The 13,947-nt window shown below is 43.3% G+C and overlaps 1 protein-coding gene across 1 annotated transcript in view; it reads left to right on the top strand.

The window, feature by feature from the left end:
- The first annotated feature begins 1,164 nt into the window (after positions 1-1,164).
- The window catches only part of thsd7ab (thrombospondin, type I, domain containing 7Ab), a 123,184-nt gene continuing 110,401 nt past the window's right edge, over positions 1,165-13,947 (top strand). Inside the window, exon 1 of the mRNA XM_087778966.1 lies at positions 1,165-1,747. Within this exon, the coding sequence (XP_087635092.1) occupies positions 1,600-1,747 (148 nt within the window). The 5' untranslated portion in view covers positions 1,165-1,599. The remainder of the gene's footprint in view (positions 1,748-13,947) is intronic.

Below are 13,947 nucleotides of genomic sequence, written 5' to 3'. Positions count from 1 at the left end.
TATTTCTGCTTCTCACAGCTCTTCCCCCGACCTCCCACGTTTAATTGCACGTACCGTCTCCCCCCATCTGCCAGTTGCGGCTCGATCTGGAGAACAGATTGAGTTTGAAGCAAACACTATTAATTGAGGACGATGTATTTTGTGATGTGGATCAAATTGCCAGCTTCTGCCTGACAATACCAACATCTGTCCTCGCCGCAAACACAACACCTGTAAATTAACTGTACCACTATTAATCGTGTTCGCTCCATCAAGTGCATTCAACTGGCTCCTCCTGTACTTCATGATCACACTGTGATAATTAAGATCGGACTCTCCTGCGTGTTCCTGAACACTTGGTGTGAGAAAGTGATTCGTTTCTTAGGCCATTATGTGAGAGGACGGTATAGAATATACCACAGTTACTGAAATTCACTTTCTCTATAATGAAAACTGGTGAAGACCAGACAACAACAGCAGACGTGTTGAACCTGAACTTCTAAAGTTAATTTCCTGCCACACTTAATAAAATGAAAACAAGCGGGGGCCAAATATGAACCTATGAACCTAACCCTAATCCTAATCCTAACCCTAACCCTAACCCTAACTTTCTAAAAAGAGTTATCTCACTTAGAAGTTTGAAAAAAACTATCATCAACCTATACAACACAACATTTATAACTTAATAAATCCATTTCAACAAGCTACAACTAGCAACTCATACTTTTCTGTGACACAAAATGCATTTCATATTATCCTGATAAATTTAGCTCAAAAATCCCATTATCTGTTTTTGAGGAACTTTCTGAAAAAATGTCTGTTTGCTATTAATGAGAAATACATTCTCGCTCCAGCATCTCTATAATTAATTTCCCACCTCCTTTGCACCAGCGTCACACCCCCACGGTCTTATCGCGCCCTCTCTTCTTCAGCATTTGGCTTCTCCTGCTCCCCCACCACACACCGCCCTCCCCTCTCACTTCTCCTCGCTGTGTGCATTAAGCCTTTTCCCCGTCTCTCCGTCGCTCTGATCCTCCGAGCGGTGCTTATGGGAGCTCCTCCGACCAGTGCGAGCTCTGCTGGTCCCCGGTCGCCTTCCCAGCACCGCAAGTGAGGAGGAGGAGGGAGGGTGTCCTTCCTCCTGCCCTGAACGAAAGGAGTGAAAAAAAGAACAAGGCTAGAAAGTGAGAGAAGGGAGAAATAATAAGCGAGCGATGATGAGGGAAAGAGAGAGAAGTCAAGAAAGAGTGTTGCACGGGGAGAGAGAGAGCGAGTGAGCGAGGGAGCGAGAGGGAGGGAGTGGAACAAGACTGCAGACACTCGCCCACTGTCACTGCTCCACAGCCAGAGGACAGCAGCAGAGGAAGCGGGCACGATGGAGGAGGGACTCGCGACCGTCCATCTGCAGCTCTGCCGCCGTCGCTGACCGCCTCCCCGTGGGACGACCAGTACCAAGACAACAACAACTCACCCTTGAATGGACGGAGCTCTGGACCGCAACTCCGGCCGCTCGTCACTGTAAACTTCTTGCTGCCTTTCCCCGGGACCAGTCCGTGGTTTATTCTTTCTTCTTCACTGCCTTCTCAACTGAGTGGATTTACTTTTACCTGTTGGCGGACCATGGGGCTTCGGTGGAAGGGTGCAGGGACCTTTGGAAAAAGGACAGAAAGGAGCTGGTACCTGGTGACATTCCTGCTCTTCTGCTGTTTGTTGAAGGTTCACGCACAGACAGATGATGACGGAAGGTCTTACTACTTCTGGGAAACAGGTACTTCAGATCACAGCGAAGTCAAGCGAAGATGTGCATAAGAAACTGGGTGTGTTGTGTGCGGCTGCCGTTATACTTTACCCCCCACGGTGAGGGCAGGCAGTCCGCTCTAGTGTATGTCCTCTGAATGATTCCGAGGGGGGAACTATTGATGCATTTCATAACGCTCCATGAATCCACCAGCACTCTTGTGCTGGCCCCTGTGATAATGTGCTGGTTCCTACGTGTGTTGACCCCTACAGGGCAAGAACTCTAATCTGGTTGTATGTGAGCTTTTTTCAGACCGGGGGGAATACATCTAAGGTGACAATTCAGCTGATACGATGATACCAGAGTCCAGCCTGTGACAGCTCCCAATATTGGCCCTTGTACCCCCCCCCCCCCTCCCTCTGCAGATAACTGGTGATCTGTTGTGCTGGTCAATGTCTAAATGGATTGGCCCCTCACTGAGAGCAGAGGCATTCTAGTGTTATTGGAAGTGTGTCATTTTAGGGGGGGTCACGTTGATGATGCGACTCTTCAGTAAATTGACCCTTGTGCTGGTGTGCTGGATGTGTGAGGGCGGCAAGCCGTCCACGTCTATAAAGGAAAATCAACAAGCTTACGGAAGCAGCCTCTGGCATTATAGTATGTCGACCCATCTATTGACTGTGGAGCCTGTAAATGACTAACGGGGGCTTGTGGTTGAACGGGTGCCCCCCGCCACCCCTCCCGATCTAGACGGCCAGTTGTATATATCCTTGTTTTACCCGAGACCCTTCTGCTCCCCAGGTTACTTCCTCTTTTCCTGCACGTGTTGTTCACCCCTTACTTCACCTTTCTTGATCCAGAATCACAAACTAAAAATTAACCATCCTGCTAACGCTCGCTACACTGCCTTGCAAAATAACCCATAGTGTCTCTGATTCCTTGGCGGGTTGAGAACTTCTAATAAATCTAATTAAGTTTTCATGTCCAATTGAATGAAACATTGAAGAACTCTAATGTGGTGCCAGTATATTCCAAGCTGAGCGGCCATGAGTCCGGATTGTGCCTCCTACCGTTGACTCCTGACTCCTGTCTCTGACGACCACTCAAGCACTTATGATGTCAGAAAGGCATGGAGTGACTTTGCACAGGTCTATTCTACCCGATTACTCCTACGCTATAAACTCTCTGAAAACTCACAACCGTACATCGGTCAGATGTCATTTCACAAGTTCATGTCATCTGAACAATTTAAGAATTTGTCATAAAATGTCAAACCACCGCTCTCTCCTTCAGTTATGTAAATGATTGACATCCTCAACACTTTCCGCTGACACACTTTGGTAGTCTCATAAATTTGTTATTTGAGGTGCACGACTCAAAACCAGCTTCAAAGACGCCTTCACTTGAAAGATGACCCAGAATTTGGTGCCGTCTTTTTTCCTATCTAATAGCAACGAACAAACCCTGATCTTCTTTTCCTTCCTCTTGTGCAATACTTTCATCTCGCTGAGTCTCAGGTGATGCACCATTATATTGCTGCTGCCTGCCACAGCCAGAAGATTGATGGACACAGATTCACAATAGTGCTCACCGGAGTGGAGATCAGTGTTGAAGGAGCGGGATTATGTTCCTGTTTGAAATTCATACATGTGGTTAATCTGTAGATTAATGTTCAAGTCCTTTTATCTCCACACAAGCGTGATTCTGTAAGAATTTAGTGGCTTGTGTGTTCTTGACTATCAGAAGCTTCAGGCGAACCTTTCGACTTTTTCTTTGGACAGATTTCCCTCTAGGGCCTGCAACGGTCGATTGTCCTCACATATTCGCTCTCCAACTCACTCTTTCTTGACAATCCCTTTTCGCTTTTTCTGGGTAAGTCATTGTCTGAAACCGGGGCGTGTTTCCTATGCTTCTCATGCTTCGCAAACCGCGGCGGCTATTTGTGTTCTGAGTATCCAAACGTCCTGAACTGGTTCACGATTAAAGTAATGGGTGACAAATGCAGGTGATGCAGGGATTTGCACCTCTTTCTTTTTGATGCTGAACATATTTGGAAGGTCCACTTGCTGGTTCTCAAGGCTATTTGTCAACGAAGAATTTCGATTTGATAAAAACACTGGACCTGCTGCTGTAAAGCACGTGTCTTCTCAAGCTGCTTATCCACCCCTCCTGCACTATCTCATCAACATCCCTCACTTTACCTTTTTTTCTATTTTCCATGAACGTGTTTACAATAATGAACTGTCAACCCTCCAGCTCAATATAAACACCATCCTCCTCCTGCTCCAGTCCCTGGTCGACGTATCCCCCTTCGCTCCTGTGATTCTGCATCTTTAAAGAGGATGTAGCTGAGTAAGGAGATTAAGCAAGCAGGGATTTAATAACCCAGGAAAGACGGACGAGGGAACAGTCTTGAGGAAGAGAAAGGGTGAGATAGAGAGAGAGAGGTCGTAAGTTAACCTACATCCACCCTACTGTAGGTCATGCTGATTACGCCGCTCTCCCACGCTACAGCACCTTTCTCCCACGCCATACACGTCGCTCACTATGAAAGCTTCGGGCACTTCTCTGTGAAATGCAATCCGGTAGTGAGAATTTCTCCACCGCGTTCCCATTCAGCAAGTGAGAGAAGAAGGTGGCTCATTAATTCCGAACCCTCAAGTCTTCGCCATAACCTCTCCTGATCAAAAATTGATTATATTTGAGCAGAATTTGCAATCCAAGCTTGTTCTTATAAAAAGCAGTGTGTACAGTGGGGGGGGGGGGGGGGGGGTATTCCCGCGGTGAGCCTTGTTTCCATGTTCGTTCATATAGATGAGCCGTCGGGAACATGGCCTTCCTCTCTTCTATGGGTAAGAATTAAAGAAGGTTTGTAGCTTCGGCAAGACTTTGAAGGTGGGAAATGAAAGACTTGAGCCGGTACAGCAGCAGCGATGAAGACTATGATGATGATGATGGTGATGAGGATGAGGGTGTGCCAGATTTCCTGGTGCCGGAAAGAGAGACAAGAGGAGTTTTTCTTTTCTCTGATGCTATTTTCACACGCTCATTCTGGTTGCCTCCTCTACCCAGCTCTCCCTGTGCACTTGTTCCTCTGCGCCTCGTCTTTCTCGCCAGGCTCCGAGCAGACTTGTTTTTGCTCTGATGTCTCTTAGATCCACACTTTCTCTGCTTATTTTAGCAACACTGAAAGAACATGAGTGCAAATCTGATGAGAGAGACACTTTCTGCTTCAAAGCTGATAATGTTATTGAGCATCATCAGAACATTCAGAACTCCTTCTTCCTGATTGGACTTTAGATTCAAAGCAATGCTTTGAGTTACTGTGATGGACGACCATTAATAAGACAATTTTCATATTCATTTTTTTAAAACTCTATAGATCTATAGGTTTTCAACATATCTGTTTTTCCCTGATTTGAACAAATATCTTTTTAATTATTGTTATTTAATGTCCCCTCACACCAGGGCCAGTATGTGATGTAGCTTCTGTGTACATTGAATTTTCAACTCCTGCTCTAAATAATCTGTTTAAAGCTCTAATGCGACAGCTACCTTCACCCTGCCTGCATTCTCTTCTTCACCTCAGTTATCTTAATCCTTCACTTTGATGATGGACACAAACTTGAGGCGTGTTCATAAGAATGTTCATATGTATTTATAGAACAAGAAGAGCAGATTATTTTGTACTTGTTCAGCTTTTCTTCATGTCAAAAGACACAAAGGCTGTGATGAAAAGAAACAGACAAAAATCATAAATTTGATGAGAGAAGCATTTTTTTGTTTAACTAATTCAGCAGCCGCAGTGATTAAAGTCAAGAAACATGGCCGCTGTTGAAACAGATGAATCAGCAGAAAACCTTGAACATAATGAAAAGTTTGTTTGTTCTTTCGTTTTTTTTGGACGGTCTCAAAGCTGTAACTACATACACGCAACAAAAAAAGACACCATAAATATGTTTTCTTTTTGTTTTTTATTCATTTTACATTTCTCTGGAAACAAAAATAAACAACAAATGTAAAAAAAACCAAAGTATAATATTCTTTTATTGCTGGTAATTGAAAATAAACTTGCATTACAAAAGGGATTTTATTTTCTTCTTATGACATTACAGTAAAATGTTGTTTTTTTGTATCTTTACACTCTGATATTTATCTTTTCATCAGAACACAACATGGGATGTTTTTGTACAGAATAAAAGGATGAAATAAGATAACAACCAAAATGAGCACTAGAAAAGCAGAACCAATCACCATGACAGCCATTCTGTGGCATCTAATTTAATTTCTCATACCAATTCAATTTTTTAGGATCTTTTTCTTGTAGGATTTAGTTTGCTTTTGTGTGTTGTTTTGTTTTTTAATGTAATAGATGATTATTTTATTCTGAGCTTAATGACTTTTCATTCATTCTTTTCGGTCAATGTTATGATGTTATTTATTATAATAATTTAGTTTTATATTCATAAATATAATTCTTCAATTTATATAACTATTTGTTATTTACATTTTATTTTCAATACATAATCAGCATTTATAGGGCAAAAGGTCATTTTTGTTGTTCTATTTAATGGACGTTATTTTGTGACTCAGGTCAACATGGGTGGAGGTGGGTTGTAAGTTCAGTGTGTCGGAGCTGGTGAGGCTTGAATTGAGCGAGTTCCTTCCCGACTGACCTCAGACTCCCAACGCTCCAGCATGGAGCCCTGGAATTGGTTGTTGTCGGGGGTCAACACAGGTCAACAATGCTGGTAGAGGAAAACAGCGATAGCTCTCGCTCGGACATGAGGTCGTGGCAAAGGTCTGGACCATCACGCTGTCCCCTCTGACAGTCATTTGAACAATGAAGGAATGATAATTGATCCGACAGCATCTTCTCCAGAATGTGCTTCATTACGCTGCCGTCGCAGTTGTCAGGAGCTGTGGAGACTTGCCCAAGAATGAGGCAATTACAGCAGAGATAGAGCCGGTGAACACATCCTGTTGCTCTGCACTTGAGCCACCTTCCGAGTTTCTGACATCAAATTTCAAACTCCTCCAGCCGGGAACCAACGTCCTCCCTCCGCTCTAATCTCGGTCCAAACGTCTTTACCTGGATCCAGATTATCTGTCGCTCACGTGACACATGAGTCATTAATGGAGTCAATCTCATTCCACTTGACCTTGTTACGTCACTGCTTTTATAAACATTCGGAGTCACAAAAGAGTCTCGCGCCGGTCTGATGGCCCAGGACCTGACAAGACGTCTAAATTGTGATGTTTAAAGGTTCAGGATTTGGATGGATTAGAGCAACAGGTTTTTTTTTTATCTCCACGTCCTGTGATCGGGTCTGACTCAGGTGCCGCCGGCAACTCATTCTTCAAAACATGATTAATGATATCAAAATAGTCTGTTTTGAGCCTTGGTGGTGAAATAACGCTGGCGCTAAGACTCTTAGGAAATAATAAAACCATTTGAGGTAATTGCAGGAAGTCAAAGCGCTTGATTTATGTGCTCACACTTCTGGGTCAGATGTTCACCACCAGACCGACACAATGGGGCACAGACTCAGAACTAAGAGCTGGTCCGTACGTCACGGTTGGTTCTGAGTGATCAATCTAACAAACTCCTGTTTGGAAAATCTGGGCATCATTTCTGTTTTGAGACTGGAGCGGAACAGTTCCTTTGAAACGGTGCTCAAAGCAGAAGTTGTATACATGTGGATCAGGATCCAAGACACACAGAGATTCACTGATGCTGCCGTGACTCTTTTAATGGGTTAGTTCCAAACTTCACTCATTATTTACTCACCCTCATGTGACTAAGGGTTGGTATCATTTTCAGAGTAATAATATACAGTATATAATCATTTTCATTATAATGTAGTGACTCAGTGGTCGTCATCTTTATCTTCCTCCAAAAAAAGACACTTAAAACCATCCAAATACCTTCATTGTGCTCGTCTGTAACGTCCATCTTGTATTGAAGCCTTGACACAATGATTTGTTACGAAAGAAATTAAACAAGTCTGTATTTTAAGGTTGTTTTTAGTAGACCCTGCTAGGCCGAACATACTGTACAGACAGGAAGTACTCCGGGTAAATATTGTTAGTGCTTCCAGTGCAGATCATCAGTCTCTATGTTAAAATTGACTTTACTGATGATTTTTGTCTAATAAGGGATGGATTACTCTGAAGGAAATCCCTATCCTTATATAAATATATATTATATACTATATTTTACGCTTGTTTGTGTCAGATTTTTAAAGAATAACAAGAGATAGAACCCAGAAGTACTCGTAAATGTCGTGAGCGCATTCAGTGTAGACAGTGCTATGCTAGTAGTACCTCTTGTCTCTGTCGCTGGTTTTACTTGTTACTATTGACTTGTTGTAGTTTTTTTTTTTTTTTTTCCATCTCATTGATTTTTTAATACAAGTTGGACGTTACAGATGAGCAGCACCGAGGTATTTGGATGTTTTTAAGTGTCTTTTTGGACGAAGATGGAGACGAAGACAACTGAGCTCCATTCGCTACATTAAAATAAACATAGATTTTAGCCTAAAATTTATTTTAACTAAAAAGAGAACACATGACTATAAAAATAATCCCAACCCTTAGTCGTATGTCATATATTCCTTTCAGGCTCAGTTCTGGATCCAGATCGAATCCTCGAACCCACACTGGTTATTAGACATTAACTAAACCACTCGACTTTCCGTCCAAAAGGTATTTTTTTCCATTTCTCTGCTACCTTCAATCTTCCAAGACGTTTGCCGCTCACAATTCCCTGCTGCCAAAACACTCTGACAGCCCAGTGGCAGCCGCGTCCTCCTCATCCATTATTGAGTCGCAGATATCTCAAGTTAAAAATCCCTAACTTCTCCCTGCATCATTTATTCATCAGCCGCTAACAAGAGTTTAGTAGCACTTCGACACGCCGGCGACACGGAGACACGGGAGTAAAGCACGCGTTTGATTGCGACCACTGACCTGACGACCTTAGGTTGAATCGCCGCCATCCAAGTTCAAGACTCTTCATTTAGCAAGTATTTCTTTAAGTCTTTTCTGAAGATCTTAAGTTTCCAGCGAACATACCCACCGGAGAAGTCGCCGGTTTCCTTGACGACGCTCCCGTTCCTCGGTGACTCACCGTGACCCTCGTTAGAATCGCACCTGAGGGCGAAACAGGACCTGGCAGGTAATTGGCGATAGACTCTTGAAAGCCTCGGCAACAGGCAACAAATTTAGGCCACGCATACCAATGAGGCTGATTTCTCTGGGATGATTGTGTTTATCCGCCGGTGGCTTTCATTCGAACTTGTTTTTATTTCGCCGGTCGACGTGTTTCATGCAGCGTCGCAGAGAAATCGCTGTCTTTGCGACATTAGTTTGTATTTGTTTCCGTGGCACTATACGTCACGTTTGACCCAGATTGATTGGTTTTTGTGGCTTTGCAGATATTACCGTGACGCTCTCAGCTCCAGACTACTGCATTTTTGAAAAGGCCAATCCATCCAAGGGAGCGGCCGCCAGATAGAAGCTTGTGCGCTCTCCATCTAAAAGGCAGAGATTACGCTAAGACCTGGCTCCTGCTGATATCAGCGGGCTGACAGGTTTAGAGATTACACTTTGTCCAAAAAACTTTATTTATAGTGACATAAGAGGATTCCAGCCGCCTTGCGGCGGCACATCTGAATGCCTGGCGACATATTTCAGACGGACGGTGTCAATAAGCTTTATCAGCGGAGTGGCGTGATGGTGGGCGTCTGCTGTGACGAGATGAACTTCCGAGAGGACGCGTGCTGCCGCCAGGATGGAAACAGATCACAATATCAGATCTATATTTATTTTCTCTGATGCTGATTCTCGTGGCTCAATGAGAAACGAGCGCACTGACGCACACTTCAGACCCGCAAGGTCGCCCATCTCTACCGAGCGTCTCTGAAAACGCCCCCTTGCGTCTCCTCCTGCTGCTCAAAGGTCACTCCCCGCGGCCACGCTTCACAAACAGCCACTCCAACGCACTCCACGACTCGCTCAGACACAAACAAATCAAGGAGCACAATTGGGGCAACCGGGGGGGATGGGCAGCACTCAAAGTGCCCCCGACGGCCCTGAAGGAGGCGCCACGACGGTGTAACTGGGCCGCGGCCTCATCGATAAGAGCAGTGACATTCACCTGCAGGAGCAGAGACCAGCAGGATAATCAAACCTGGAGGGGCTGCAGAGACCTCTCTGCTCCGAGCTTCTGTCTCAGCCTTTTAATGTAATAAAGGACGTTGAATACTATTTTTGTAGAGTAGAATTTTATTCTATAAGAATTATCTTTTAAAAAAAATTCTGCTTAATATGATTTTATTATTTTTATCATCATATATTTCACAGACACATTTTTTTAATCTAGTTCAGTTTCTTCTCACATATCTTTTGACTTATAATTCATGGATAGAACAAACTGTTATTAAACAGTGCTGGTTAACTATGAATAAACAAATCCGGATAATGTAGTTAACAAAGAAAGTGTGGAATAAGTGACAACTTGTCTTGTATTGTAGTTTCTTCAAAGTAGCATCATTTTCTCTCATGAGTGTTATACAGACTTTTGGCATTCGTTTAATAACCTTCAAAATATTCTCACCTGAAATGTCTTTTACTTCATTTTTGTCTCTATTTCTTCTCCAGAATGTGTCACCATTATTTGTGTTGTGCAGACATCGTATTGAAAGAACCAATCAGCTAAGAGTAAAGAGCTATGAGTGACCATCATTACTTAAAGATATTGATATCAGTCAGTCTGAAAAATTGCAAAAACTTTGAATGAGTCCAGACTGTGTCCAAGCCTTTGGCCTGTGCTGTAGATATAAACAATTCCCCGAAGGAGACCTCCAGAGGGATCAATAAAGTTCTATCAATCTATTTAATTTCTTAATATCTTGTCTGTTTTTTTATTTCCTAACCGGTAAAACATTGATTTAATAATTCTCAACATTTTATTTTCCTCACATCCTCATTTTCTAGCTTGTTAATTAAATTAACCATTCAACAAAGTCAAATTAAAATAGTTTATGTCTATTTTAGTTCATTTACTGCATTCTTGTTCCATTCATTTTTGCAACATTTTTTTATTTTGCGATTTTTATTTATTCATTAAAAATATTTTACCCAAACCTTAACTTTGTCAGATAATAGTATTTAAACCCTTGTGTTGTCTCAGAGTCAAGGTGACCCGAAACCCTAATAAACAAATGGGTTTGTGGTATTTTATTTTAACAACCTCCCTGGCTTTCAGAAATACACATGCAGTGGTTTTGTTCCCTGGCTTTTAACACAGCATGAGACTCAGGAGCTGATTTAGTGCCTTTTACTTGTTTTAACTTGTTTTATTTGGAATCGTATTATCCTAGTTTTTTGAACTGTGCTTATTTTAGTGATATTTGTATGTTCTTGTATATCACTTTGTATCAACTGCTGTTGTTTTAAGGTGCTTTATAAATCAAGTTGAGTTGAGAGGTGGAGGTCAACGGTCTCTGGGACATTCAACTTGACCCAGAGACAACACAGGGGTTGATTTTTTTGTTGTTTTTTATCGTCTCTTTGTATCTGATTTCTTTTTGTTATTGGTGACTTGTTTGCTGAGGCTCAAGTTCTCACTGAAGTTCATCATGAAGTATTGTGTGTTGTCTGTGGTCCTCAAACTCTTAAGAGAGAAGATTCTCATTTAGGTTTAAAGCTGACGTCCAGTGTGTTCAACTGTCCAACTCTCAAGAGAGAGAGAAGCCACCGAAGGAGTCAAAGACACGAGAGCTTGACACACTCGAACACTGGATTATCCACGAATGATGGGTAAACCAGAGAGACGAGCCAGAAATATGTGATTTCGGAAGCGGGTGATCGGGAGTCTGGCTAATTACGGCAGTCAAGCATCGGGATTAGAGGGAGGGCGGCAGATGGTCCGGAGAGGTCAGGTCTGCCGCATATCCCAGTGGGTGATAAGACTCCCTTAATACTCCACACACCCTGACCCGTGAGACACTCACCAGGGTAAACACGAGATCCTGCTTATTGATACAAGATAATTGATCGACCATTACGTGATTTATAGAAGAACAAAAGGATTAAAACAACTGTGGATTAAAATCAGAATGTTCAAATTTGTAAAAGGTATGGCGAAGATACAAACTCCATTTTGACTCTCTACTGACATAAGACCTGTCCCCAGCAGATTGACCTACTTTTTGAGAGCACCGGCTCTCAAAAGTTTCTCTGTTGTAATAAACTCATGACCACTCAGTTACCAGTCGTGCCATCAAAGATGTGTTTAGTGTGACCTGTGGACCGTTTCACATGTCAAAATAGTTCAACAAGCTCAACCATCCAATAATTTCCATGAATTCCTTAAAGATATTTTTATTTTTATGTATTAATTAGGGTGTGTAATTGTGTATCTGCCACACAACAGATGGAGCTGGCCCCCAATCAAATCCAGAGTTGAATGAAAGTGTTACAAACGTTTGCGTCAGCGCCATGTGTCCCATATCACCGGTCTCATCACCGCATCTGTGTCTTCTCACACCACCTTCTTGGCAAACATGCTCACTGAAATCCTTGTTTGGAATCCGCAGAAGCAGCTCAGCACACTCTTGTTGAGTTACAGTGGCGTCAGTGGCGCGAGCATCTTCTGTGTTCACACCTCCGGTTATATTTGGAAGACGCATCACTCTGTTGCGCTCTGTCATTACACCTGATGTTCCTCAGCTGCACGCCGTCATCCACAGTCCTACTCTGTAGATTCTTCTCCGATAAAATCTTCACTAAAATGACATCTGCAGAGTCATTAGCACGAACATCCATCCATCACTCCGACCACCTGCTTCAAGTTGTGTTGTCATGGCACTCGTGCTGCTTATACAAAAACTTCAGTCGCTCCTTTTGTTTCATGCTTGGATTTATGCTCCTATTACCTCTGCTGACCACCTACAGACCCTCCTACGTTTTTAGAGGACACCCTGGACAGCCTTTCACGTCAAGGACTTTTTTTCCTCTCATCAGTTGTTCGTATTTTGTAAATAAAAAAATAATAAGTTAACGGTTCTTCCTCGATAGGGGTCGCTGGATCTTATCCTTGCTACTTAGAGTGGAAGAAAGGGACACCCTGGACAGCTTTCCAGGCGGGTCAGAGGTAAACGTGATTCTGGAAGCAGCGAAGAAGTTCTGAGAACTAAAAAAAAAAATCAAAACCAAAACCACATTTCATACACTTTAAAATACTTTCAATATTGTTAACCCTCAGAAAACACAAGGGATACCAAAAACACATTTGTTTTGGGGCCTTAGGGTCACCTTGACCCTGAGATATCACAAGGGTTAACAATGTTGAAATCAAGCAGTAGAGAATATTGTCTCAAAACCTCATTGATTCTGGGATATCTTCTCACAGACGGACGGACAACAATCAGAATGAACGATTGCATCCCCTTGTGAGAAAATTCCCTGTTTATGTTCCGGAACCGTCGTAGGAGAGCGGAGCGGCTCAGACGATCGATTATTCTGATGTAAATAAAAAACACCGGCATGTGCAGTAACATCTTTGACGGTCCAAGATAAAGAGAGCGCCGAAGACAATTAGACGCCGACATACATCAGACCGGTGGAGAGGAACGCTCTCTCTTCCTCCGCCGCCTTGTCGCAGAACACGCTCAGCGAGGACTCATTAACGGCGCCCGAGCCAAGACAAGGCCGCCTCCTGTAATTCATCATGGCACGTGTGACCTCCTCTCCTCGGCGCCACTGGCTCTCCCTGCCGTGCCCTTCGTTCCTCCTCCTAGGACGGGCGAGGATGCTCGGCGGCCTGCGGCGTAGCTTCGGTCAGGGTTGTTTGATGAGCGCCTCTTTATCTGTTACTGAGCTTCAATTACCAAAGAAGAGGCGCTCGGCGCCGCAGCTGTAATTAGAGAAGTGTTGCTGCTTTCCATAAATCACACTAAGGAAACCAGTCGCCACCGTGATGACGTCGATCCCTCGCCGTGCTCTGATGAAAGGTTGCAGATGTTGACCTCTGGCTTTACCTTCCGGCCGGTATTGTGTATGTTTCAGTGGCGCCCCGGGCGTTCCTGTCATGTATGTGCATGGTGACATTTGAACAGACATTCTTCTACATGGATGTGGTGACTCACCACGGCTGTCAGTTTACATAGGTTTACCCGACGACCACCAGCAATCCTCGAAGACTAGATTCAACTTCTCGATAT

Source organism: Callionymus lyra, chromosome 17 (assembly GCF_982586985.1).
Source record: "Callionymus lyra chromosome 17, fCalLyr1.hap1.1, whole genome shotgun sequence".
In the NCBI taxonomy this organism is placed as follows: domain Eukaryota; kingdom Metazoa; phylum Chordata; class Actinopteri; order Syngnathiformes; family Callionymidae; genus Callionymus; species Callionymus lyra.
This window is presented reverse-complemented; position numbering and strand designations above follow the sequence as displayed.